This window comes from Zychaea mexicana, assembly GCF_025766255.1.
Source record: "Zychaea mexicana strain RSA 1403 chromosome Unknown BDB00scaffold_6, whole genome shotgun sequence".
NCBI lineage: Eukaryota > Fungi > Mucoromycota > Mucoromycetes > Mucorales > Lichtheimiaceae > Zychaea > Zychaea mexicana.
Genome location: NW_026516669.1, coordinates 759676 through 783873, shown reverse-complemented (window position 1 = coordinate 783873; position 24198 = coordinate 759676). Strand labels below are relative to the sequence as shown.

The 24198-nt window shown below is 45.0% G+C and overlaps 6 protein-coding genes across 6 annotated transcripts; 2 read left to right on the top strand and 4 right to left on the bottom strand.

Annotated features, from left to right (window-relative positions):
• Nucleotides 1-544: 544 nt before the first annotated feature.
• Nucleotides 545-2788, bottom strand: BDB00DRAFT_755369 (major facilitator superfamily domain-containing protein; the record flags this gene model as incomplete). The annotated part of the gene is made up of 8 exons (XM_053118834.1): nucleotides 545-759; nucleotides 870-992; nucleotides 1077-1354; nucleotides 1430-1601; nucleotides 1683-2184; nucleotides 2262-2357; nucleotides 2433-2488; nucleotides 2599-2788. The coding sequence occupies 8 exons, from the start codon at nucleotides 2786-2788 to the stop codon at nucleotides 545-547; spliced, it is 1632 nt and encodes a 543-aa protein (XP_052984529.1).
• Nucleotides 2789-3539: 751 nt separating this feature from the next.
• On the bottom strand, nucleotides 3540-10801 carry BDB00DRAFT_801811 (uncharacterized protein). Its single transcript, XM_053121901.1, has 7 exons — nucleotides 9727-10801; nucleotides 9049-9621; nucleotides 8328-8979; nucleotides 6319-8247; nucleotides 5855-6231; nucleotides 5603-5764; nucleotides 3540-5521 (listed from the first exon to the last, which is right to left on the bottom strand). The coding sequence occupies exons 1-7, from the start codon at nucleotides 10690-10692 to the stop codon at nucleotides 3650-3652; spliced, it is 6531 nt and encodes a 2176-aa protein (XP_052984528.1). The 5' UTR covers nucleotides 10693-10801; the 3' UTR covers nucleotides 3540-3649.
• Nucleotides 10802-10839: 38 nt separating this feature from the next.
• On the bottom strand, nucleotides 10840-15657 carry BDB00DRAFT_801808 (P-loop containing nucleoside triphosphate hydrolase protein). Its single transcript, XM_053121900.1, has 19 exons — nucleotides 15446-15657; nucleotides 15034-15356; nucleotides 14892-14961; nucleotides 14410-14814; nucleotides 14190-14301; nucleotides 13953-14117; nucleotides 13766-13887; nucleotides 13488-13704; nucleotides 13274-13411; nucleotides 13107-13208; nucleotides 12862-13030; nucleotides 12656-12798; nucleotides 12523-12595; nucleotides 12319-12446; nucleotides 12092-12242; nucleotides 11685-12019; nucleotides 11540-11609; nucleotides 11174-11465; nucleotides 10840-11106 (listed from the first exon to the last, which is right to left on the bottom strand). The coding sequence occupies exons 1-19, from the start codon at nucleotides 15604-15606 to the stop codon at nucleotides 10944-10946; spliced, it is 3339 nt and encodes a 1112-aa protein (XP_052984527.1). The 5' UTR covers nucleotides 15607-15657; the 3' UTR covers nucleotides 10840-10943.
• A 622-nt stretch (nucleotides 15658-16279) lies between these two features.
• Nucleotides 16280-17284, top strand: BDB00DRAFT_801803 (thioredoxin-like protein). Its single transcript, XM_053121899.1, has 4 exons — nucleotides 16280-16335; nucleotides 16441-16533; nucleotides 16638-16694; nucleotides 16785-17284. Exons 1-4 carry the CDS (start codon nucleotides 16306-16308, stop codon nucleotides 17049-17051), a joined length of 447 nt encoding a protein of 148 aa, XP_052984526.1. The 5' UTR covers nucleotides 16280-16305; the 3' UTR covers nucleotides 17052-17284.
• A 6-nt stretch (nucleotides 17285-17290) lies between these two features.
• Nucleotides 17291-21489, top strand: BDB00DRAFT_801802 (PMCA-type calcium-translocating P-type ATPase). Its single transcript, XM_053121898.1, has 12 exons — nucleotides 17291-17703; nucleotides 17781-17874; nucleotides 17955-18004; nucleotides 18083-18156; nucleotides 18246-18358; nucleotides 18431-18554; nucleotides 18629-18679; nucleotides 18762-18868; nucleotides 18946-19164; nucleotides 19257-19867; nucleotides 19948-20078; nucleotides 20169-21489. The coding sequence occupies exons 1-12, from the start codon at nucleotides 17367-17369 to the stop codon at nucleotides 21426-21428; spliced, it is 3171 nt and encodes a 1056-aa protein (XP_052984525.1). The 5' UTR covers nucleotides 17291-17366; the 3' UTR covers nucleotides 21429-21489.
• On the bottom strand, nucleotides 21490-23464 carry BDB00DRAFT_801800 (eukaryotic translation initiation factor 3 subunit D). The gene is made up of 3 exons (XM_053121897.1): nucleotides 23199-23464; nucleotides 22834-23102; nucleotides 21490-22744 (listed from the first exon to the last, which is right to left on the bottom strand). The coding sequence occupies exons 1-3, from the start codon at nucleotides 23425-23427 to the stop codon at nucleotides 21536-21538; spliced, it is 1707 nt and encodes a 568-aa protein (XP_052984524.1). The 5' UTR covers nucleotides 23428-23464; the 3' UTR covers nucleotides 21490-21535.
• Between the last annotated feature and the right edge of the window lie 734 nt (nucleotides 23465-24198).

Here is a 24198-nt window from a genome sequence, read left to right as displayed (position 1 = left end):
ACCCTATTATTAACTTTTTGCCTACATCATACATATGCAGTATTTACCTTTATGCTTAAGTCGTCCCAGAAAAGTCAAGATAAGCAAAATGTAAGCAGGCTGAAATCGTACGTTTAGTGTTCATATCTAAAGTCAACATCTAACACCAGGTGTGAAGAGTAAAAATGAAAGAGAAAACAAACCTTTGAACACAAAGAATCAATTAAATCGGGGTAAGTACAGTAAGCACTGATTATGACCTTTCCACGGCGGAAAAATACTAGAACGAGTACATATTAACGATTAAAAGGTGATGGGTGGTGCTTTAATTAATGGAACACAGCAGAATAGCCAGGTGTGTCTTGGATTGTAGTATTAATTATGACAATTTTATTAAAGCAATAGTAGTGGGGATAAGCAAAAATAGAGTGGGGTGAAATATAGATAACAGTGTGCAGCGTATTTAATAATAGGTGGGGATAAGTTGATCACTGGCGTGCGAAACAAGATATCAATACACAGTAAGGATATCTATTAGAAGGAAACCTATATATTACAAAAGAAGTTAGTCTTGACCATGTAACAATCCTAAATAACTCATCTCTCTTGCACTTGCCTTTCCAGTGACTGCAAAAACGAAAAAGAGGACCCAAGCACAGATGCCAAAGAAAACATAGATCCCGATAGCAAAATAATTGAAGTTGGTGGTCGTTTTATTATTAAGCGAATCCAAGCCTTGTTTGGTAAGAAAAAGTTCTTTGTCGTTGATTTCTGTCATGCCTACATAAGACATGGTAATAGAGAGTGCAATGATAAGTATCGGTCATAATGATACATACAGACCAATATTATATATATAGCCCAGGTTCTTTTTGTGGGATCAGTCTTACGTTCTTCGCGCTTCGAGCGACCAAGTTCAAGGAGATTCTTCAAGTAAATTCGCTGAGTGAAGTACAGACCGCAAATAATCATGAAGCCGACACAGCCCAAAATGACGAACACGGTCATGACACCTAGAAGTTGTTTTTTGTGTACGTGAGACTGTTGTTACACTCGTTCTTTTAATGTATTTCATTTGGTGACCGCAACGAACTTACCTGTGTACTTTTCTCCTTCTGTGTTATCCTGGACTATACCGACAATGATGTCCAAAATCGAACTACCGATGTTGTTGGAGCTTTTGAAAAGGCCCAAACCAGTGCCAATATAGTCTGATGGCAGGATCATACCGATAGACGTGATCATAGTGATAGGACCAAAAGCAAGCGAGAAGCTGTACAAGATCATACCAGCAATAGGTTCGACGTAGGTCCAGCCTAGTAACCCACAACTAATAACAAAGAAGGCAGCAGATAATAGCACTGTAATGTGTGTTCTCGGTTAGTAAAAACCAAGAATATGATAGACGAGACAATGACCGTTAAAAATGTACAGTAGTAGTCTTGAATACTTGCATATTTTAACACGTTGACCTACGAGATCAATGAAAACACCCAGTATTGGCGTTACGACAATAGGCACAACTTGGGATACACTGGCCTTGTATGCAGCAAGCTTTTGTGTGGTACCAAAATGGATTTGAACGAGCTCTGTAGCAACGGATTGGTGCACGGTCCAAACCGCTGTTAAATTAAGAGAATGTAGAGTTACAATTAAAGGCTGCGACGTTTGGAACAGCTGATACTAAACCCTATCCCACTTACCAGCAAAAATGAATTCGATAAGAATAATATGCCAAAAATAAGGAGGAAATTTCAAAAGCGAGCGAACATGTACGGTCTTCTTGGCCTTGATACGGAGGATTTCAGTCTTTGTCACGACAGCACCTTGTAGATGGTGCAAGACATAGGCATAAATCAAGTTCATAATGATGGAAAAGCCACAGAGGATCAACGCCAACCAGAATGCCCAGACCCAATCATCCATTCGTTCGGAAATAGGGTTCGAGACAAGCGTACCTAAAAAAGTAGAAAGACGACTGATGGAAAGCTGCATGCCAATAGCAAGGGCGAGATACTTCGTACGGAACCACTTTGATAGCAGTGATTCTTGCATGGTCACAATAAGGCCACTGCCAATGCCAAAGACCACTTGACCCACGACCATTAATGGAAACTGACCAACATGAGCGGCTATGGCAGTCAGCAAACTACCGAGCAAAATCATAAAATTGATGACAAGGGTACCCCAAACAGTACCAAATGTCTAAAGTAGCAAGGCAAACGGGGTGAGAAAAGCTCTGGTGCTACAAGGTGAACATTATGAGCTAAAAGACTGCCTACATCAATAAAGAAACCGCCAAGGACCGGGAAGACCGTGTTTATAATGGATACAGAGGAAGATAGCACACCATAACGAGTGTTGCTAATCATCAGGTTCTAAGGATATTTGTTGATATGGTGGTTGCTTAGTTATATATATGTAGATGCCTTAAAATATGATCGAGTGTTTACCTCTTTTAACGAGGCCTTCATTGCACCAAGAGCAGCTCCAGAAAAGTGTGAACCAACTAGTTTGTCAAAAATAATAAGAATGTGTGTTCGTAAGACTACATTGTCCTGTTGTGCAAGTTTTCAAGTATAATCGATATATATATATATATAGCAGTAAATCTCATACCAGGCAACATGAGCGCTGTAGCCAGTGCGATCATTTTATATTTCCATGGAGCATTTGCTAAAGCTGCATCGCTTTCGTGAAGGCCGGTCTCTTCATAGTGCTGGTCCTCAAACTCGATCTTGTCTACGGCGTCATCACGAATAACGTCTTGCTGTGCTTTCTCGTCGTATTGTTCCTTAACGCTAGACATTCTGCAAATTTTTCCAGCCAATATGAAAGCGGGAAAGAATAGGACAGAATGAAGAAAATGCTTCCGTTGTAAACGCCATTTATATCCAGTTCCGAAAACTTGATTTTTTTTACCATGAGCGCAGTACATCGTATGGGTGAGATCAAAGATCGGGGGCAGCGCGCCAGAGGGAGGGACGTACAAAGAAGGAAAAAGATCCATATATTGTGCAATGGTGTGCTATAAGCTATTATTATACTTAATCAGATCCATTTTTTATCAGATGCGGATCACAGTTTTCTTTGCTGTACTACGTGAGGACCAACATTAAACATGGACAAATGCGCTTTAAATGGACGTACTGTTAGCTTAGTCGTCCGGTTAAATCAAAAAGGCATCTCTATATCCGACATCTTGCTTGCCTTGTGCAACCTGCTTACGTCTTACCATCGATTGCTTAATCTCGGATAATGCTTCTCATCATCCCTTTGTGAGAATCATTAATTTTTTTTTTGGGAAAAAGAAGACGAGTTGAAACATTTACTCGCTGCTCTCGTGATAGAGAGCCATTATCATCTTTCATTTCCTGAGCACATACCTATCCGTACGACACGCATATACTGTATGCCTGCACGTAGGATGAATGATGTGGATAGCAAGAATTTAGACCCAAAACAGCGGACTTGCTGTGCAACGAGAATCCAGATCTTGAGCTAGTTGTCGATTGACCAGGGTGATCCTGGACCATAAAGGTGCAGCATAGAGTAGTATGTAAAACGCAATATCACAAATCCCAACTGTCTTTATTAGTCCGCTTTGTATTCAACTGGTTGGGCTGGAAAATAACAAGAGAGAGGGAACGAAAGGGGTAAAGCACGATGTTCAGCAGCTGGAAGGTGGATATACCTCCTCCACAACTGCTCCGTTTTTAACTGAAGAAACAAGCAAGCTAAACTTATCCACCTTTTGCAGTTTCTCCAAGCTGGCCTCGGTGACATTGACATAATCAAACACACCATTCAAACCAGTGTAGCCATCTTTCCAAAACTCCACAGCTTGGCTTTCCTTGAGACGTGCATAAACTTTGACGTAGGTACCGGCGATAGGTCGTCTCGAGGCCTTGTCCGCAACACGCACCATACCGTAGGACTCGACAAGGTGGACCAACAGCGAGTGAGAAAAGTACGGCTTACGACGTTTTAATCCGCCCCCATTAATTTGAACAATTGCATGGGTGATATCACCTGGCAAAGAGATACGACGCGTCTTGATATTGGCTTTACCGACACCAATCACTTCATAAGGCTCCAACTGTTCTTCAACTTCATCACTATCACTCGCGTTCAGATCGATCTTCTGTATCACGTGCGGCTTGACCCAACCAGCATCCGATGATCGATTGAATGGGTTATGAGAGAACATGGCCTCCACGTCCGTCTTGTAGTACCGGATTTCAACTTGTTTCACCTTGGAGTAGTGGAGTACAAGCTCATTTTGCTCGAGATCAAAGTCCAAAACTGGCTCAGTGAGAATCGCTTGTGCTTGTTGTCGCTCTGGCATGACTGAGTCCTGGTCATCCTTGTTATTGCTGTGCTGCTGTCGTTCCACTTCGTCGACAAAGTCGCGAAGGCTTGCAAACATCTTGCGCCATTTAAGCTGGCTGCAGTGGATATACTTTTCAGCGATCTCGCGCACACCACTAAGATCCAAGGTCGTCGCATCAACTAGATCAGCACGTACACGGGTTTCCAGGTACGCACCAAGATAGTCATGTTGAATCGTTGCTGCTGCTGGGTGGATGCGTTGATACATTTTTCGTGCCTCGCCAAGCCGCTCTTGGAGGATTAAGTAGACTGTTAGGATCAATAGATCTTCGTTGTTAGCCTGGCGCTTTTCAGCGAGTATGTCGAGGAACGCTGTGTACGATCTGTACATTTCGCTGTTACGGATCTCTGGCAAAGCTCCCAGCTGGTGCTGACGCGCTGGGATAGCAGGGGCATATTCGACCAAGGTTGGATGTTCGATGAAGTGTGTCGGAGATGAAACGAGTGGCGATTCAAAGGCCGTGCCACATAGACCGAGTAGACTCTTTTCATTTTCAAGTAGCTCCCTGATGGCTTCGGGAAATCTGTGATGCAGAGCATACTGCCATACTGCGATCGAATAGAACCGGCGGTAGCGTAGCGTATCAATAACCTTGCGAGCAAACTCTGGATTACCCAGGCGCCAGCGCAGCAAGCCCAAATCAACCTTTTCGAGGTTAGCCTGGAGCAAATGTGTCATGACCTGGTCATCTGCACCACTGCTTGCTAAAGCTGTCCAAGAAGAGGATGCTGACACCGTATCCGGTGTTTTCACATGAAGCTTCAACGGAGAAGTCGCACCAGCCAGCAACGAGGAGCAAGAAACGGTGACGGGGAATTGACCGAATTCACCACACGATGGGAAGTAGAAGCTTCCAACAACAGACTGCCAGGTAGAGTAAGGCTGGAGCTGGAGCGTGCGTGATTGGCAGTAGGGCGTATCACCGGTAGGAATCGATCCGACAGGAACCTGGAGTGTCACTTCGATATCGGATCGCTTGGACGATACGTTACTGATAGCAACGTGCCAGCCATACTCTGTAGCCGGCTCCAAATCGGCTGGATCAACCATGTCAAGCTCATCCTGGTTAGCATTAACATTGTCCTTGTTCAAGAAAAAGTTTTGTCCGAGGAGAACGCTCGGGTTAGCAGGTGGGGTGTTTTGCGCCTCCTGTTGCATTAAGAATATTGGAAATCAGCATTCGCTTAAAAGCATGTGTTATTTCTAATTATGTAACTGGCGATGACTTGCCTTAAGCTGACGATAAAAAACAAGGCAAGGGGTCTCCACCGTAATCACAAGCTTGTTGTTGGGGATGTCGGATTCTTGCTTCCACTGGGACTTGAACGGCAAATCAGACAGCGCTAGTGCGAACATAATTTCCGTGAAGCTGTTTATGGCATAAATAAAGTTCTGATGTTGACCGCTTATGAAGTTAGCCATTCGTTGTTTGCAGCAATTGTACAAACGTATATATTGCTTCTTGTAGCTATTGAAACATACCCCGGAAAGGAATTGTCCTTGCGCATCAGACTCCAAGTAGTCGATCCAAAACCGGTTCACTTCCACCGGCTGTCCATATCGTGCAGACTGATAATAGCCCTTTTCGGCCCATTCTTTGGTTGGCTTTGTAAATCTGAATGGTAACTTTTTGCCCTGGCGCTGTCGTAATGCTTCTCGGAGGGCGTCTTCTTCGTCGTCGCCAGCTTCGTCTTCTGGTTCAAATTCATCAAGATTATCGTCAGAATTTTGTCCTTCACTGCCAGATACACCATTAAACAGACCAAAACCCATATCCTCATCAGAGTCTTCCTCGTCTTCCGCAGAAACTTGAACAGAAGCAGAAGCCATGAGCACAGGTTGTTGTTGCTGCTGTTGTGCTACCGGAAACGCGTTTTGGTTGATGTAAGCTTCAATATAACTATAGCTTTTCCATACAGTTCTGATATAATGTGGGTTCACTTTACCTCCAAAAGCCTGAGGAGTAACCGAAGCATCTAAAGATCTACCAAATCCAGATTGTGGGAACGCAGCAGGTCTTGCAGCCATCATTGCGTGACGCGGCGTAGCTCGAAGGGTGTTCAGCTGCTCGCCTTGCTCATACATCGATGAGTCCAGACCATAATTGCTTCCAGGTGGCGGTGGTGGAGGGGCACCTAGGGGCATTCCCGGTTGTTGAAGAGTGCTTCCTGCCAAGACAGCGTCAAAGTTGGCATCTGACTTCGGAGTATATGTGTCCAAAAATGCTTGCAGAGTTACAGGGAGAAGTTCGGGTATCTTTTTCGCCAGCAGTGCCTTTTCATAAACGGACAGTTCCTCATATAGATTGATCGAGTCTGCATACGATTGCAAACTGGTACGATCATCAAGAAGATAGTAGTCCATGAAAGTCTTGAACAACTTTGACTCGAGGTATGGTCTAATGTGCTTGGCAAAGAAGTTCACGTCCTTGAACTTGATCCAAAGATTGAGCTCATGGCATGCCATATCGTCGTGCTTTTTAAGCTTCTCTTCATCAGTGAACTTGGACCAGCGCTTCAAAAAGTCTACATGCCCAAGGGAAACGTTCGACATGTTTTCAAAGAGGGTAAACACTTTCTCAAAAGAATCGACGACTTCCCATTCATGGTTCAGGTCGAGCGTGAGTTGCTGCTGCGGCAAGAGCTCGGCGACAGCCTTGGTTCGGACGTATAGGATGTCTGAGTTGCCTTGCTGTGAAAGGTCATTGAGTTTAAGGTCCAGTGGAGCACCGTCAAGAATACGCTGATAGATCAAAACTTGCTCGCCGTGCTGTACGGCAATATGTAAAATGTTGCCATCACCCAATTTTTCTCGGTCAATGGCAATTTGGCCTTGCTCGTCTGGTGTGACAATAAGTGACGGGCAGCGGTGGTTGAGAAAAGTGAGATCGTTGGTTGCTTCGGCAAAGTTAGTATTTGCGTAACTTGCTAAATTTCTTGCAACTGTCTTGTAACTAGCGTTTTCAAGATGCCGCTCTCGTTTGGAAGTAAATGTGCGGTCCTTCTCCAAATTTCGGTCTTGTGTGGTCGTCGTTCGACGTTCGTCAGGATACATCAAGACCGATGGCTTTGTCAAAGTGCTACCCAACCATTTCTCAGTGCGTGCACGGTTAAGGACGTACTGAAATTCTTCACTAAGCTTGCGACCAGTCAAGAACGTGGCCTCGGTATCCAGAGGCGCTTTCAAAAACTGGCGTGCTGGTAAACTGCGGAGCAACCTAGCAACGGCTGTGCCTTGCTCAGACACAAACGCACTTGCTGTAACGATGGCACGTGTCGCTGCCTTTGACGATCCGGTACTGTTAAGGTTCACAATGACTTGATTCTCGCTCACTTGAACATCATCGATGTAGAGTGGCTTGCGAGAGCTTGTTTGCGCATACGCTTCCTTGCCGAGCACCCAATCAGACCAGTGACCACTCTTTGTTGCCTGTTGTCCGTCCGAGGCAATGATGATGCACTCCAACTGCATGATACTACGTCCCTTTGATGCCAAATGAAATTGATATGCACCTTCTGGCAGACCTTGAACATCGATGTAGGTATCATGCACTGCCACCTTGCTAGTACAGTCGTGGATAATGTTGACGCTTTCACTATCCAGCAGCTGAAATAGGGCACAATACACGAATTCACCAGGAATCTTGAAAGGCTGGTCTGCTTGTTGATTCATACGAGAAGGTGTCTGAGGGGTGGGGACGAGAAGCTGCCATACTTTACGCACTGGCGCCGTAATTATCACTTGTGAGACGTTATCAAGCTTGCCCAGACGGACAGTGCCCTTGTCGTTTGTTCGCAACTTCTGCTCAACTGGAGTGAACGACAGCAATGTATGGGTCATTTCAAGATGGACATCGGTATTCCTTTGAGGCTCACCTAAAAAGTAAAGCATGATTATGAAAAGTTATATTTTATCATGGCAATTGCATATATATCTTGTGTATGTGTGAACATACCATTCTTGCCGAGCACTTGTATGAAATAGCCATCAGCATCCGCTCGTAGATATGCACTAGCCATTGCTCCCATAGAAGTAAACTCTGTGGCATGTGTTGCGTCGACGTCGTGGGTTGATGTGCCATCGGCAGACTGGACTTGACCGCGAAGACGAAAAGCTAACGAGCTCAATGAGTTTGGCACAGTGAATTCAAACTCCATAGACGGGCTTGTTGCTGCCACGTGCTGAGTAAACGTGCTCTTTACACCACGACTGTTTGTCGCGTCAACGGTAAAGCTGACGGACTCTAGCATATGCAGCGGTACAGGCTCATCGTAAATGGTCAAGCGTGGGTTAACAACGACCTTGGTTTGTCGGTTGGGTACAAGGCTTTCTGGGTTCACGTAACAGTTTATGTCGAGCGTATAATCCTCTTGCTTGCATGTGAATCGCAAAGGCTCACAAAACTCGTCGTGCAAAATAAGCATTTGGGCCTCTGCACCAGCATCGTCAATCTTGGATCTGTATGGAATCAGGATGTTGTGGTCTTCATTGACCTCGTAATACTCATTGCGATACAATATCTTGGCATCTACAGGGGCGTTCTTTTCATCAAGGATACGGAACAAATGACCAGCAGAAGTATCCTTGCAGATGTGTCGTAGACGACCCTGTAGGAAATGTGCACTTGATGATGAGCATAAATTTGTTTTGATTACACAGAAAATAAGAAACATTACCTTTTGGATAATAGCGCGGCAACTCTCACGCCCACCAACAAAGTCCACCACCCACGCGCCACGGCTGGCAAACACTTCAGGAGCCAGTTTTTCCAAGTCAATGGTATTTTCCACAGTCTGAATAGCAGGATGCTTGCTGAAATCCATCTCTTTTTCCCAGGTCGGACAAAGTCCGTCAACGCTGTCTACCTTGATCGAAGTTGCGCTCGGATGGAGGCGCCAGTATTGTTGCAGGTCAATGGCAAAGACACGGATGCTGACATGAGGGATATTTTTGACCACGACTTGCAGTGTGGTTGAGGTTTCCTTGGCATGGAGAGTTGAGTAACCAAATCCGAGTTCGGACTTGTCAACGAGATTGCGGTAGACTGCAGCTCCAAGAACGTCGCGCCAATGTTCTTGTGACTGAGCAGAAGGGACGCGCGTCAATAAAATGCTGGCATGCTTGTGTTTAAGCTCTGTTTCATAGCTATCAAAGTGCTGCAGTCTGAGTTCGGGGTTCTTGGCCAATGCGCCTGCCAAATAAGCAGTGACCAGCTCTTCATGCGCTTGGGGACTTGGCGATGGAAATTCCTGGACATCACAGTGACACAGTCAGCCCTCAAAGTTAATGCATAGCATTGCGTGTGTTTTACGAGTTAAAGAGCAGTAAAGGTTTCTTCTTTCTCATCACAATACCTTGAAGCGCCAGTTGTCACGGCGCCCACTGCGCACTCTCCAATAAGACTCGAACAATGCATGATCTTCGAACTGACCGTGGATGGTGGCATCCTTTATCTTGTGGAAGAGAATCAAGTATTTGAGCCCGTTGTAGCTGTCGGGCAATGCCTTCACAAAAGACCACACACGGTCAACGTCCTTGCCCAGTTTGCCAATGTACATTTCGATAAGCTCATGGCGCTGCTGTGTTTGCATCAATCGCTCCATTTGCTCGATAGTCAGGTTGTCTACTTGAAACTGTGTGACGGAATAGTCGCTATACTTGTCAAGGAACCGAGCCAAACGCTGCACAATGTCGCATTGATCACGCGTATCCGAGTGCGGAGACGAAAGCAGCTCATGCAGAACTTGTTGCTCTTTTTCCATCTCGTACTCGTCTCGGAGGCAAGGAAAAGCGAGTAATGCCTCAATGCGGTCGCTACGCGCGAGTGCTCGATCGAGAACGGTAGCAGGTTCCAGGATAGAAGGGTCAAAGTCTCCTGGCTTAACGCGACGCGTTGGCTTGGGCGACCCAGCCTCTTCTTCTTGTGGTGGCTGCTGGTGCGGGTCCTCAGTATCATCACTTACCAGATGAAGCTGATCTCGGATGTAAGTCGTTGTCGTGGACGAGTCCAGCGGATAAAGCAACAAATGGAACCGTGCGTTGAGCTTGCGGTAGTTGTTACTGGTCGACACCCTGTTGTTCAACCGGCTGTATTGGTGGAGCAAGCTCCGTATTTCGGCAACAAGCTCAGATTCGGCTTCGGTTGGCTGGCGTGGCGCCACGCTTGACACAGTTTCTTGCAGCTGCGCCAGTAATGTCAGACCCCGATAGTAGTACCATTCGTCGGTGCCAGTGACAGCGTGTTGTCGGATGGCGTCTTGGCGTTCCTCAAGGGTCGTAGCAAAAGCGTATCTCTCTTTCAAAGCCGATATTGTGGGCATCGTGTTACGAATGAGACGAAATGAAAAAGAAAGAGGAAAAGACAGAAGAGAATGCGGATATGCACAGCGCGTGGAAAAGCTTCATTTAAGTTGACGAATCATTGCTGCGGTCACACGCAGTCCGAACGGCCCATGCCATTTATAGCCTTCTTTCCGAAAAAAAGGTGGAGAGCGAACGTCTTTATTGCATGAACAGGGCAAGGAGGAAAAGAAACGAAAAAGCTAGTGGGTAAATGTCTTTTTGATGGAACTTATCGGGCAGGAATTGCCCCAGAAGATGATCGCGCACGCTTAATGTATTCAGAGACGGGCTTCAGTCGCTTGGGCTGCCATTCACCATTGTAGATACACAGCACGCGCATACGTTCGTTGTAGAAGAGGTCGGGCAGAAGCTTGGGCGTAATCAGGAAGTATCTGAATGGAAAGCGTCAGCTGGATGAACTGGTGCGGACAAACCTGAAACTACAAAGGGGTCACTTACTGCGCTGTCCCGGGCTTGCTGGCGCCTTTGACAATCTGTTCATGGATCATGCGTTCATTTCTCGGATCCATACCCTGGTTAATTTCATCCACGACACGGAAGGGTGACTTTGCCAGATTTTGCAGGGACATCAAGTAGAGAATCGTCGACACAGCACGTTCACCACCGGACTGCCGTTGACCCGTCAAGAGCTGCAGTTTTTCATTGTCACGGAACTTCACACGGATTTCAATACCCCATTTATCATAGTCCTCGTCTTTCGCAACGCCAACTTCGCCAGCACACCCGATCCCTAAACGCCATGTATGCTGTCAGAAATAGCGCATAGTGTAACCTCACATGCAAGTCGCAGTGGGAGTTCCTTACTTTTAAGAGCTTCTCCGAAGCTTTCACTGATACAGCCTACTAAGGAGTTCAATTGAGGCTCCCATTGTGACTAGTTGGAATAGTGTGGTAGTGAGTTAATGTGCGCAAATATTTACACTTCTCTAAAGTCCTATTTAAAACATACCCGAACATTACTGATCTTTTCACGCAGTGCATCCAGCTGCTGCTTAACGCCATCAATTTTAGCAGAAAGTTGCTGGATCTCGGCACATCGCTGCTTATGCAGCTCCATTGCGCGAGGATTGGATGCCTCGAGTGTTTCAATCTTGGCCAACCCGGCCTGGATGGCATCCTCAACCTCTGCAGCTGTCTGATCAAGTCCGGCTTCGGTACGCCACTGTGCTAAAATAGCCTGGAATTCTTCCTTGAGACCATCATCCCTCAAATTTCGTCCAGCGCGTTGAGCTTCATTTTGGTAGTTTTGTGCAACAGATTTTTTGTGATTGCTATCGGACAAGGCTATATATAGGCCATGTGTGAATCGCCGCGTCAAACGCCATACACCTGGTTGACAAAAAAAAAAGAGTTTACCTTGACGATAGCCTTGATCGGCATGTCTAACCGCTGTGCTCTGTCTACTAGCAAATTCCTCAACGAAGATGCGCTTGGCCTCAGCTTGCATGTATTCCAGCTGAGCTACATTGCGTTGCAGGATGCTCTTTGTTAAATCTTTCAAGAGGTTCTGGAGCACACATAAAAATTTATTTAGTAAACCGATTTGATTCGTAAACCACTTAGTATTGTATAGGATTACTTACGGTGTAGCGCTCAGCAAGATTGGCACGGCGGGAAGCTTGCACCATAATCTGCTCCTTCAAGTGATTAATGGCACTAGTATCATCCGCAGGAAGCTCTCTGAGGGTTTGCAGTTGGATTTCTTCATGATCTATTTTACTTTCAAATGAGATATCAAGCTTTATCACATCTTATTTTTCATGCCCTTCCAGGATATTTGTACCCACCGACTTGGCGTTGCGCCTTTTCCCAATTAGTTTTTTTGAGCTGAATGTCTTGTTTTTGTGCTTTTTTGTCGTTCTATATAGCATAATGAGATCTAAAGTTCATAGCCGCGATCTACTCATTACATCAACTTACCATTTCATGGGTGAGCTCGGATATCTTTTGTTTGACTCTGCTGCGGTTATTATTTACACTTTCTATCTCCATCAAGACCTCCTTGTTAGCATCTTGCAGTCTCGCGACTTCTTCCTTTGCTCTTTGTAGCGCTTCGGAGTCCACTACAAGAAATATACTTGTTAGGTAAACGAATGATTTCCCTTCGTTTTGCCTCAGTAACTTACAGGATTTTTTCAGGTAATTCGACTGCCAGATCTTTTTAACTTGCACTTGGTTACCACCTCGGCCATATCTATATTGCTTCACTTCGTAAGTGCTGTTGTGCATAGCAAAACGTCGGAAACGACCGCTGTCTGCAACTCGTTTTTCGTCGACAGCTCTTAATGACACGGGCTAGTTGTTTCGAAATCCAGAAGTGAGTGATACTGACGATTCTTTAATTGTATGCCCATATCGCTGTATAACTTACCACTTGGTTAATTTTGGAAGCATGGCATAGGTAATTTATCAAAATCTCGGGACCTTCCAATAGCTCCGAAACAAAGTAGTCCATTCCGCACATGCGATGTAACTATTTGCGCACCCACGGTTATATATATGATTTTTTACGATTTTTTACACGTAGCGGCTACTTACTTCTTCCCTAGACATAGGTGGGCTCACACTTTCATTGCTGTTATCACCAGGCCATGCTACAGTCAATCGATAGCCCTTTTTATCCACCATTTCCTCCGTGAAAAGTTTATAATCTTCTTTGGTTTCACAAATAAACGTCTGCATAATATTTAAAAAATATTTCAGTAAGCCAAAATCAAAGTATCTATTAGTAGTCTATATAGAATGAGCTTACCTTAAGCAAAGAGCTGTGTCTACCGCCAAGAATAGTCTCAACTAGATCCGCATAACGCTCATCTTTGAGATGAATCTGCAATACAATTGGGCCATAAACTTTTCCTTTGAATCGCTGTCTGTTTTGCTTGAGCCATTCATATGCAGAAACTGTATCCTGTTGATACTGGGAAAGAGCATTCATACGTTGCTTTGCGGAGTCCTGTAAGGTATTCACCCTAGTTGTTTCACAATCGTTCAGAAATATGTGTTGCCAATTGCCTAAATTGATGTACGTACTCTTGTATTTTGTCTCTCAATTCTCGATCATTGGCCGCTCTTATCCGTTGAAGGTTTCGATATTGCTCAAGGAGTCCTGGAACATCCATTTCCATATCGGTAATCTTTCCAGTGATCTCGTCCTATGTATGCGCATTGTCAGTATTCGCGCAAGATACTTAAAAGTAGTGAGTCATTTTATATTTACCATAGCAGAAGACAATTCTCGCAAGCCTTCAGTAGATGGTTCCTCTCCTATACGCTCCTTCAAGTATGCTATTTTGCTTTCACGTTTCTTAATATCGTTCGCGCGTTCCTGTTCTTTCCTTTTGATAGAAGTGATTTTGGATTCGTGGATCTTTGATTCTTGGGTCTAACATAATCAGTTAGACGTGAGAGTCATAGCAAGCTAAAACCGTATATTTGTTTTGTGTTCTTTTCTTACCGAGTTTTTTATTTCAGTTGCAATTCTGTGAAGCTTCTCCTTTTGCTCCTGTTGCATAGCTTCGAGTCCTTGCTGTTTTCGCTGAGCAACACTTGCAGCATTAATGTATTCCCTGTATTATAACCAAGCAAAAGGTGCTGTCAATTAATCAAACTATCATTATTATCTCTGATAAAACCACCTTTCCTCTTTTCCTGCTTCGCATATCCAGATCACATACTGTTTGGCATCTTCAATCGGTTGGTTTTCTTCTTTTAGTCGGTTGAGGACAGCCAATTTCTCTTGTTTTACTTCTTTTGCTCGATCGTAGTCATTCTTTGCATTGGTATATTGCACCAGCGGTAATTTAGCCTTGAGAAGTTCGATTCGACGACGAACTTCTTCTTGTTGCAGCAATTTCGCCACGTCCTTTTCCAATTCAGATTTACGGGATTTGAGAGTGTTCAAGTGATCCTGGTCAGAGTCGAACGTGCGAGTCATGGCAGTTTCGTCTTTTTTCCATTCGATCAAGTCTCGGTGCCACTTTAACAAGGTTGTTGCACCGGCAGCTTCTTGTGTCTTTTCCAACAATGCTGGAGGAGTAAGCTGTGCAAATTCGGCAACCTTATCTTGAGGGAGAAATTGGCTTTGTATTAATAAGTTAGCTGGATGTTTGTGTATCTAGTGAATCAAGAAGAAAAATACAAAGCACTCTATGCTCACCAGAGATTGTCCACTTGGATATTCAGTTGGTTAACAACCTCCAAGACATGCTTTTGCGGTGCGTGTTTTCCTATCGTTTTTATTTCACTCTTGTTAGAGAAAAGAAAAAACTTTCTCGCAGTAATAGAATATAGCGCCTTACCATTCAAACGCCACGAGCTCGCGTTGCTAGACTTTGTAATATTACGTTGAATCACGACATTGCGGTTGGCACCAGTTCGTTTGAGCTCAATTTGAATTACGGCCTCGTCTTCACCCGTCTTTACAAATTCTGAAATATTTTTGGCACGACCCAAAAGGGAGGGCGCTCCACCCAAGCCAAGAGCCACAGCGCAGACAATGGTCGATTTACCAGTACCGTTAGGACCGATAATCATGTTAAGTTGAGGTCCTGGTGAGAATTCACAGTAGTCATAGGTAACAAAATTGCGCAAGGTGATCTTTACAATTGAGCCTTCGACATAACTACACGAAAAAGCATGAAAAAAAGCCAAATGGATTCAATCAGAGCAAAATTCAGTGTGTTACTTTTTTTTGACAGAAACAACTGTTACCCATCGGCATCGGCAGGCAATGGAGTATCGTCTTGATCAACACCTTGGGCTTCTTCGTCACTACTTTGAAAGACTTCTGAATGCTCCTCGAGGCGAATGCGTTTGCTTGGGCCAGAGGATTCCTCATCAGAGTCAGCGACAATGCGTCGTCGGGGCGCCATGTGGAAACGCGCAGTGTAGGTGAAAGGAACGAGAATTCGCGGCGGACGCGTCTTTAAAAATTACTTACAGCGTCAGACAAGAACGGAACACCATATGTGTCATGCTCACTATTATTTCTCTAGACTAAGATAGCTACGAGTCTCAACGTTTGCCGTACAGTAGCGTATACCTTTGTATGTACTTCGAAAATAGACCTATAATGATGTGCTAATGGATACGCACACGCGGTATTGAAAGAGGACGTCGTAACAGTATACTCAAAAAGAATGAGATGAAACAGTCCATAAGTATTATATATAAATCTTACGTACTGCTCTGTTTACCGGGTACTACTTGACTCTATACAACTCCCTGGAGGCTAGTGTACATGATGGTCTATAATCATATTACAGCGGTGTAGCAGTAGTTTCAGACGTTACCATTTCATTTGTCAGGAACTAAGCCCTGTACCTTAATGAAGGTACTTCATTAGCGCAGTAAATCTACCGATACATGCCGAGTAACCTGCTTCTTGATGCTACCACGGGCACTCTCACAGCAGAGACTGGCATCGTCGCAGCATATCGACTATGACAACAAAAGAATGTACAGAAATAGCTTCCATTTCGGACTCAGAATGAAGAAAAAGCAACTCGGTCGTGCGACAAGCAGGGCCCGATCTTTTCGCTTAACAATCAAATCAGTTTGACATTTACAAAATGAACTTTTTCCGTGCAGCATCGCGTACCGTAAGTTATTTTTGAATAAAGAAAGTATTTACGATCCTCCACGAATCTTGAACTTTTTTTGTGTACGATGGATCCTAATGGTAATAAACGAAAACCTCCATATAGTCTAATCTTTTGCGCCCGGCGGTGAATGCTCGAGCCCATGGTCCCATGTGGGCACGTTGGCTGTCGGATGCTTTGCGCCAGCAGCTCGATAAAGTAAGAACTCGAGGGTTGAAACGTTGAATACAAGAATAGGGAAGAGAGAGTGGGAGAAAGCTCACATGGTATATTAATACGGAATCGATAATGTGTTATATTAGGATGTCAAGTCAAAGGACGTTGTACTGTTTATGAAGGGCACGCCTGACCAGCCAATGGTAATTTGGGATTGGATGAGAGATATTGCTGGATAGGAAGCATCAAGTTGTCGCTTGCTGCTAATCAATCAGTTACATTGTGTGTTATAGTGCGGTTTCAGTCGTGCTGCTGTACAGATTATGCAAGTCCAGGGAGTTGACTTTTCGAAGGTGCAAACATTCAACGTATTGGAAGATCCCGACTTGCGACAGGGTGTCAAGGAATACTCAGAATGGCCCACGATTCCTCAGGTGTACATCAAGGGCGAGTTTGTTGGTGGCTGTGATATCCTGCTCAACATGCACCAGTCTGGCGACTTGGAAGATTTGTTGATAAAAGAGGGTATTGTGCCGGAAGAAGTGGCCGGTGAGCAATAAATAAAGCGCTCCCGTGATATGTGTTTTTTTCGCAATCCTTTAGAATTTTCGGCTGAAGAAGAAAAAGAGCTAGTGAAATTAATAAGAAAAAGAGTGAAATTGGCATGTTGCATGTTTGTTTTACCACAAAAAGAAGCTCTAATCTGCCGGACTGTTAATGCCCTGCCTGAACTGTTTGTTATACAAGTTTTTTTTCAATATATATATAATATACACAGCGCACACCGTCGTGTTTCCATCCTCTTTCTCTACTTCTTCTCTTCAGTCTCTTTTCTTTTCCTTCAACCCCTCCCATCGGCATTATCGTTACGAGCCATGGTCACGACTCCCTTGCTCCCGCAACATGATCGCAAAGAGAAAAAGTTCCCGGTTTCGCCACAGCAGCTATGCGATCTCATAGATTTCAAAGACGCATCCCTATTAGCCGATCTGGGAGGAACCCGTGGCATATGCCAAAGTCTACAGGTCGACCCAACCATGGGGCTGATGACCGATGAATCATTCAATCCATGTTATGGTGTTGTCCAACAACATGATACGCATGGATCTTTTCAGGAGCGTAAACACATCTTTGGCAGGAACGAGATCCCAGAAGCGCCTAAAAAGACGATCTTTTCGTTAATTTGGGCAGCCTATAATGATCAGACTCTCAGTAAGCCAGAGACTTTATTTTGGTCCTACTTTTCATAAAAGATGCTCAATACCTACCTGTACGTACACACAACATAGTCATGCTATCGATAGCATCCTTGGTTTCGCTGGCTGTGGGAACCTGGGAAGACAACTCTATTAATCACCCAGCAGACGAGCCCAAAGTTGGATGGTAAGTACAACAAGAAACGCTGTCGCCAGACAAAAACCTGTACGTTTCGACTAAACTATTTTGTACTGTTGTCTATAAAGGGTCGACGGTGTGGCGATTATTGTAGCAGTCGCAGTTGTTGTGATAACCAGTAAGTGGCATGTGCTTTTTCGCACGATGGCGATCGAAAAATCTCTCTAAGCCTTCATTTTTGGGTTCGGTAAATTAGACGCTATCAACGACTATGAAAAGGAAAAACAGTTTCGCAAGCTGAATGCCAAAAAAGAAGATCGCCCCGTCAAGGTATATTACACCCTCTTCGGTTTTGTCAGTCGCCATCCTCTACAGCGAGAAGAAACATTCCCCCTAAACCATTACTATTTACATATCAGGTTTTACGTGGAGGCATAGCGCAACAAGTACACATTCGTCAAGTGGTCGTGGGCGATGTGATGTTTTTAGAGCCAGGCGACATGGTCACGGTAGACTGTGTTTACATTGAAGGGTAAGTGCATGGCGTATAAACAAAAAAACGGGGTTCTCGTTGCACAATGGTTTGACGTATGCTTTTGTGTAGCCATAATCTGAGATGCGACGAATCCACAGCTACAGGCGAGTCCAAACCAGTAAAGAAATACACCGATCAACATGGCGACTGCATCATCTTTAGCGGATCTAAAGTCATCCAAGGTGTAGCAAAAGTAAGCTAGTGGCCATACATTAGTATGTACCAGTAGTGGTATAGGATTGCAGGATGGTAACAACTATAGTGCAGGTAGTAGTGATTGCTGTCGGCGTAAATTCCTTTTATGGCAGGGCCATGACCGTAAGTTGATGATGCGTGATGCAGAAAACAACAAAAGCAGCAAAGAAACTAAAACACACGTGTATTATTCTTAACCCTACAGCTGATGCGCGATGCGCAGGATGAAAATACGCCATTGCAATTAAAACTGAACATACTAGCGGACCAGATCGCAAAGTTTGGGTTTGCTGCAGCAGGTCTCATGTTTGGGTAAATATTGTCTAATACAACAACCTTTTATGAACCATTTAGCCTAATTTGGGAACTTATGTATTGTTGTCTAATAGCGTTCTGCTGTTGAAGCTATTTGTCGTCAGCGTAATACATCATCATTGGATTTCGACCCGTGAACTCTTTTCCGATCTGATCGGGATCATCATCCAGGCCATTACTGTCATTGTTGTTGCTGTACCTGAAGGCTTACCGATGGCGGTGACTTTAGCATTGGCGTTTGCTACTACAGAAATGCTCAAGGATAATAACCTCGTTCGCCATTTATCCGCGTGGTACAAAGATTAAAAAACTTTTTACGTTGTGTATAGACATTGCTGAAACCCCTGGCTCCAGTAGATTAAAATGGTATGCTTTTTTAACTTAGTGAGACCATGGGCAATGCCACAGCCGTCTGCTCCGACAAAACAGGTACACTGACAGAGAACAGGATGACGATTGTCAGCGCTGGTATCGCCGAAATCCAATTCACGCAGTTGGCTGATATTGGCCAATGGCGATACAAGGTCCATCCACTTGCACTCGATCTTGCTGTTGAAGCCATGGCCGTCAACTCGACTGCCTTTGAGGGGAAAGGCCCCGATGGCAACCTCAAGTTTGTTGGATCCACAACAGAATGCGCCATGATTGAATTTACCCAAAAGCTTGGCTTTTCGTATCAGCATATCCGATCGTCCAGCAATGTGGTATCCGTACACCCTTTTAGCTCAGAAGCTAAAAGCATGACCACGATCATTCAAATTCGGGAAAATAACGCACGATCACCCGGCCGGCATGGTGAATATCGACAATATACCAAGGGTGCAGCTGAAACAATCCTTAGACATTGCACACACTTTATGGATAATCGGGGACGAGTACGGCCGTTCAGTAACTATGCACGGAGTCATCATGAGGTATTGATAAACCAATATGCGGAACGATCTCTACGTACATTAGCGCTAGCGTATCGGGACATTGACCAGTCCACATACCGATGTAAGTCTTTCTTTCCTCTCACAACTCGTATAATGAGTATAATACACACTTGATTTATAAAAAGACCTGCTTCACACAAGCTTTCAACCCGGATGATGCACCCTTGGAAAATCTGATTCTCCTCGGCGTCGTTGGAATCCAGGATCGGTTGCGGCCCGGCGTCGTCGAGTCCGTCCAGGCTTTCAGACGCGCAGGTGTGTTTATTCGCATGGTAGGATCCGTCACCTGTTTTTATTGCTGTTGGTATCTCCTTTTGCATGGATTTAAGGTTTAGGCACTGAAGAATAAAGGAACTATTAAGATCACCGGTGACAATATTGAAACAGCCAAAGCCATCGCCAAGGAAAGTGGTATCATGACAGCCGGTGGGGTTGCCATGACAGGCCCAGAATTTCGGGCACTTAGCGAAGAAGAGCAATTCCGTATCATCCCACGGCTTCAAGTTCTTGCACGCTCCTCACCTATCGACAAAACCATTGTCGTGGCTCGTCTCAAACAACTCAATGAAGTGGTAGCCATGACCGGTGACGGTACCAATGACGGACCTGCACTGAAATTGGCCAATGTTGGATTTGCCATGGGTATTACGGGCACTGAAGTTGCCAAGGAAGCTTCCGATATTATTTTGATGGACGACAACTTCAACTCCATCCTGCAAGCACTGAAATGGGGTCGCGCTGTCAACGATGGTGTCCGCAAATTCTTGACGTTCCAGCTCACAGTCAACATCGCGGCTGTCGTAGTATCCTTTGTCAGTGCTGTCGTCTCTGAAACATCCGAAAGTATTCTGAGCGCAGTTCAGTTGCTGTGGGTCAACATGATCATGGACACTTTTGCAGCCTTAGCCTTGGCTACAGAACCATTGACAGAAGATCTCGTCAACCGCAAGCCGTTGTGCAAGGATAGCAGCTTGATCAACTGGCGTATGAGCAGAATGATTTTCGGCCAAGCTATTTTCCAGATCGCAGTCAACTTGTTGCTCATGTTCCACGGTCCAGTTTTGTTTGGTCTGTCGACGAGCACAGCCGACAAGCGTGTGTTGCGAACGATGGTGTTCAATGTTTTTGTGTTTATGCAAGTCTTCAACGAGCTCAACTGCCGAAGGATTGATGACAAGCTCAATATCATGCGTGGTATCATGCGCGACTACTTGTTTCTTGCAATCCAAGCTTTCGTCATCGTTGGCCAAGTATTGATTGTCCAATACGGCGGGCTAGCATTCAAGACCGTTCCACTTAGTATAACCCAATGGATTTGCACTGTGGCTATCGGTTCCCTTTCGATTCCTGCTGGAATCCTGATCCGTCTCCTACCACCACGGCTGTCTTTTCTCTGGAGCAAAAACAGTGACGACGAGTTCAAACACACAGTATCGTACGCAAGAATGCGGTGGGAATGCGCACTTGAGCACGCCATCAAGCAGGTCAAGAATAACCAAGCCTTCCAAAGATTGTTGGCAGCCACTGAGCCATCCAACATGGAAGTTATGTCTCAAGTACGTCGAGCACGCACTACTGCTACTACTATTACTATTGCCGAAGGCCAGACTGGCAAAGTATAAGACCTTTATATAAACTAGTTATCTCTGCATGCTCTCACATCCATTCTTTTTGTATCATACACACTTTTATATTAAAAAAAAGAATTTTTTGATTTCTTGTTGTTGAATTAATTTTCCTTCTCGCCATCCTCCTGTACATCCTCCTCCTCAGATTCGTCGTTCTCCTCCAAATCCTCTTGTGAAACAGCGTAGATGCGGAGAATCGGTCGGTTGGGATCCTTCAACAGGATGTACTGACCCTCAGCAAGCTGAAGACACATGTCAGCCACAGCCTTGACAATACCCCAACCGTTGTTAAGAGACAAGTTCATCTGAGAAGCAAAGTCCTTGGGCTTGTATGCCTGAGTGCCCAAGATAACATGGCGGTTGTTGTTCTTTGGATCCTGACGAGCAACATAACCAAGCTTGAGCTGGTCAGCACCAGCAAGCATAGCCTGGACGGCCCATCGAGCCAACTTGGCGGCATTGTTCTTCATTTCAGCAGCAACAACAGCACCGCGCTGCGAGTCCAAGCTCTTCTTCCATGGCAGCGAGTTACCAGAACCTTGTGCGTTGGGATCAAATTCGTTCAAAGCACGGACGGTCATCAATGAGGTCTGGCCACCCAGCTTGATGGCAGCATCGACTTCAGTACGAACGATCAGATAAGTTCGTTCGGCATCTTCCTCAGCAGCACTGCTGGTCAAGTCGAACTTTCTGTAACGGTAACCACACGAGGCAAGTTTGTCCTTGGTATCTTCGGATGCGAATGGGTTGGGTTTTGCGAATTTGTGCTGGGTCTTTGCGTCCAGGACCTGGCGTGCAAAGTTTTGGTTGATGTACGTGGCTTCGTTGCTCAACGCCGACCACGAGTTGACAGTGTCCTTATCGCTCTCAGCGGGTGGGTCGGCAGCGTTTTCGTTGACAGTGACATAGTCGAAGACGCCGTTGGGTCGCTTATCCAAGATCACCTTGCCGCCAACCTTCTTGACAACAATGTCCCAGGGGTAGACAGTACGTGTGGAGCACATCAGCAAGGACAAGACAGCGTCAGTGGCGAAAACAGTGGCCTTGTCATCCTGCAAGAATTGCTGGATGATGGGATCTTCAGAAGTCGTCGTGTCGTACTTGACGCGCTCAATGTGTTGCAAAGGTTTATCGTTTTTGGTGTTGACACGGTCAAATGCCTTGTTGTAAAAGCTGATTGAACCGAACGAGCCAACGTCTTCAGCTTCAGGAATACCGAATGTCAACTTGCTCAATCGGCTGAATTCGATTTCATCCAAAATCTTCCAGTCAGCGCCAATGTTGATAGAGGCGTTGCGCACACGCTGAGGCTATACACATGCGATTCGTTTTTTGTCCTCATCAATATGCATGTATCAAGTATCTCAGTCCTTTTTCTTGATATTTTCTCTTCTTTTACCTTGTCATAGTCCTTGTAGCCATACTTTCTTCTGCCCTGCTGTTGTCTGCCACCAGCGCCGCCACGCTGGTTCACAGTACGGTAGCCAGGAGCGCCAGTAGAAGCTTGCTTGCCCTGGGCACGTCCACGCTGACCACCACCAGCAGCTTTGAGAGCCATCTTCTTTGCTGCAGCCGATCGGTTGTCGACAACAGAGAACGACGATTCGTCTTCGGTATGAGTGTAAGCAAAGGTCGAGGCAAATGAGGCACCGTAAGCCTGGTGTTGATCTAAATGCATTTTCAAAAATTTCAAGTGCGTGTTAATATAATAATCTCAAATTCTTCAAATTAATAAAGTAATATCGTATCATTTAAACGACTTGCCTCTGTTGAAGCGGTTGAATCCAGTGCGTCCAGTGCGACCGGTTTGTTCGCGGTTATCTTGTTTTTGTGCATCTGGGTTCGTCCAATCAGCAACACGGCCGAGCTTATCACCCTTGCTGTAAGGGGCATAAGGAATGTCACGAAGCTGAAGAGGAACCACGTCGCTTGTGGGACCCCAGCCATCTTGGCCTGCGTAGATCTTAGGAAGCTGGAAACTTGGTTTAGACATGGCGCAATTACCGAACTATAGTAGGAGTGGACGTTGGGGGGAAATTTGAATAAAAAGACAGCTCGATCTCTCACAAGCCACTCAGCCTACTTCGAGTAGTGCTAAGCGGACCTGTGCGCGTTTCCCTGGCAACCGTGCCTTCAAATGATATGATACTCGGTTTCCATCAAAGAGAGGTTGATTAGAGAGCACTCGCAGTATCACAGTGCATGAAGCTTCTTAACATACATGTAGCAATATGGGCTTGTGCTTAGAAACTCTTACTATTGATGACGAGCTATTCGATTTAGTTGTCCCTCGACGGTCTCCAAATAAACGGCGTTTGGTTGCCAAAGTAAATATGGGTTTTAATAATGGTTGAGTGCACTCAAAAAGTTTGTTGCAAACGCTGACGCGCCTGGAAACCAGCGGTACACTAGGCTCATCAACGCTATTTTTTTTCGCGAATCAATTCAGCGTCACATAGAATTGAAAAAGAAAAAAAAATCTAACCCGTAACAACCTCAGAGTACAGGGAGTCTCCGCGGCAACCTCATTGAAAACGTGCACAATGAATATGTGCATCAAGGCGACGCGATAACACCATCACATTATCGATTGTAAAACAACACCAGCAGCAGCCAGTTATCATCAAAGTGAGCTATATACTATACTCTTCTAAAATCAAAGCAAACATCCTTTGTTCATAAAATGGAAGCAGCACTGGTTTCAAACATGTAGTAATAGATGTTTACATTACTCAAGTTGTAGTTAGTTTGTCTGAAAGGTGTT

Coding starts and splice junctions, on each gene's coding strand:
- BDB00DRAFT_801811 (XM_053121901.1), bottom strand. CDS start 10,692: ATGCCCACAATATCGGCTTTGAAAGAGAGATACGCTTTTGCTACGACC. Junction 8,980..9,048: donor GCCGCGCTATTATCCAAAAG/GTAATGTTTCTT, acceptor CATTTCCTACAG/GGTCGTCTACGACACATCTG. Junction 6,232..6,318: donor TACTCCTCAGGCTTTTGGAG/GTAAAGTGAACC, acceptor CGTTTCCGGTAG/CACAACAGCAGCAACAACAA.
- BDB00DRAFT_801808 (XM_053121900.1), bottom strand. CDS start 15,606: ATGGCGCCCCGACGACGCATTGTCGCTGACTCTGATGAGGAATCCTCT. Junction 13,412..13,487: donor GACACAGCTCTTTGCTTAAG/GTAAGCTCATTC, acceptor AATATTATGCAG/ACGTTTATTTGTGAAACCAA. Junction 12,243..12,318: donor ATCTTGCTGAGCGCTACACC/GTAAGTAATCCT, acceptor TGTGTGCTCCAG/AACCTCTTGAAAGATTTAAC.
- BDB00DRAFT_801802 (XM_053121898.1), top strand. CDS start 17,367: ATGGTCACGACTCCCTTGCTCCCGCAACATGATCGCAAAGAGAAAAAG. Junction 18,005..18,082: donor CGCAGTTGTTGTGATAACCA/GTAAGTGGCATG, acceptor TCGGTAAATTAG/ACGCTATCAACGACTATGAA. Junction 18,680..18,761: donor TTTATGGCAGGGCCATGACC/GTAAGTTGATGA, acceptor TTAACCCTACAG/CTGATGCGCGATGCGCAGGA.
- BDB00DRAFT_801803 (XM_053121899.1), top strand. CDS start 16,306: ATGAACTTTTTCCGTGCAGCATCGCGTACC. Junction 16,336..16,440: donor TCCGTGCAGCATCGCGTACC/GTAAGTTATTTT, acceptor ACCTCCATATAG/TCTAATCTTTTGCGCCCGGC. Junction 16,695..16,784: donor GCACGCCTGACCAGCCAATG/GTAATTTGGGAT, acceptor TGTGTGTTATAG/TGCGGTTTCAGTCGTGCTGC.
- BDB00DRAFT_801800 (XM_053121897.1), bottom strand. CDS start 23,427: ATGTCTAAACCAAGTTTCCAGCTTCCTAAGATCTACGCAGGCCAAGAT. Junction 23,103..23,198: donor ATTCAACCGCTTCAACAGAG/GCAAGTCGTTTA, acceptor AAATGCATTTAG/ATCAACACCAGGCTTACGGT. Junction 22,745..22,833: donor GCTACAAGGACTATGACAAG/GTAAAAGAAGAG, acceptor GCATGTGTATAG/CCTCAGCGTGTGCGCAACGC.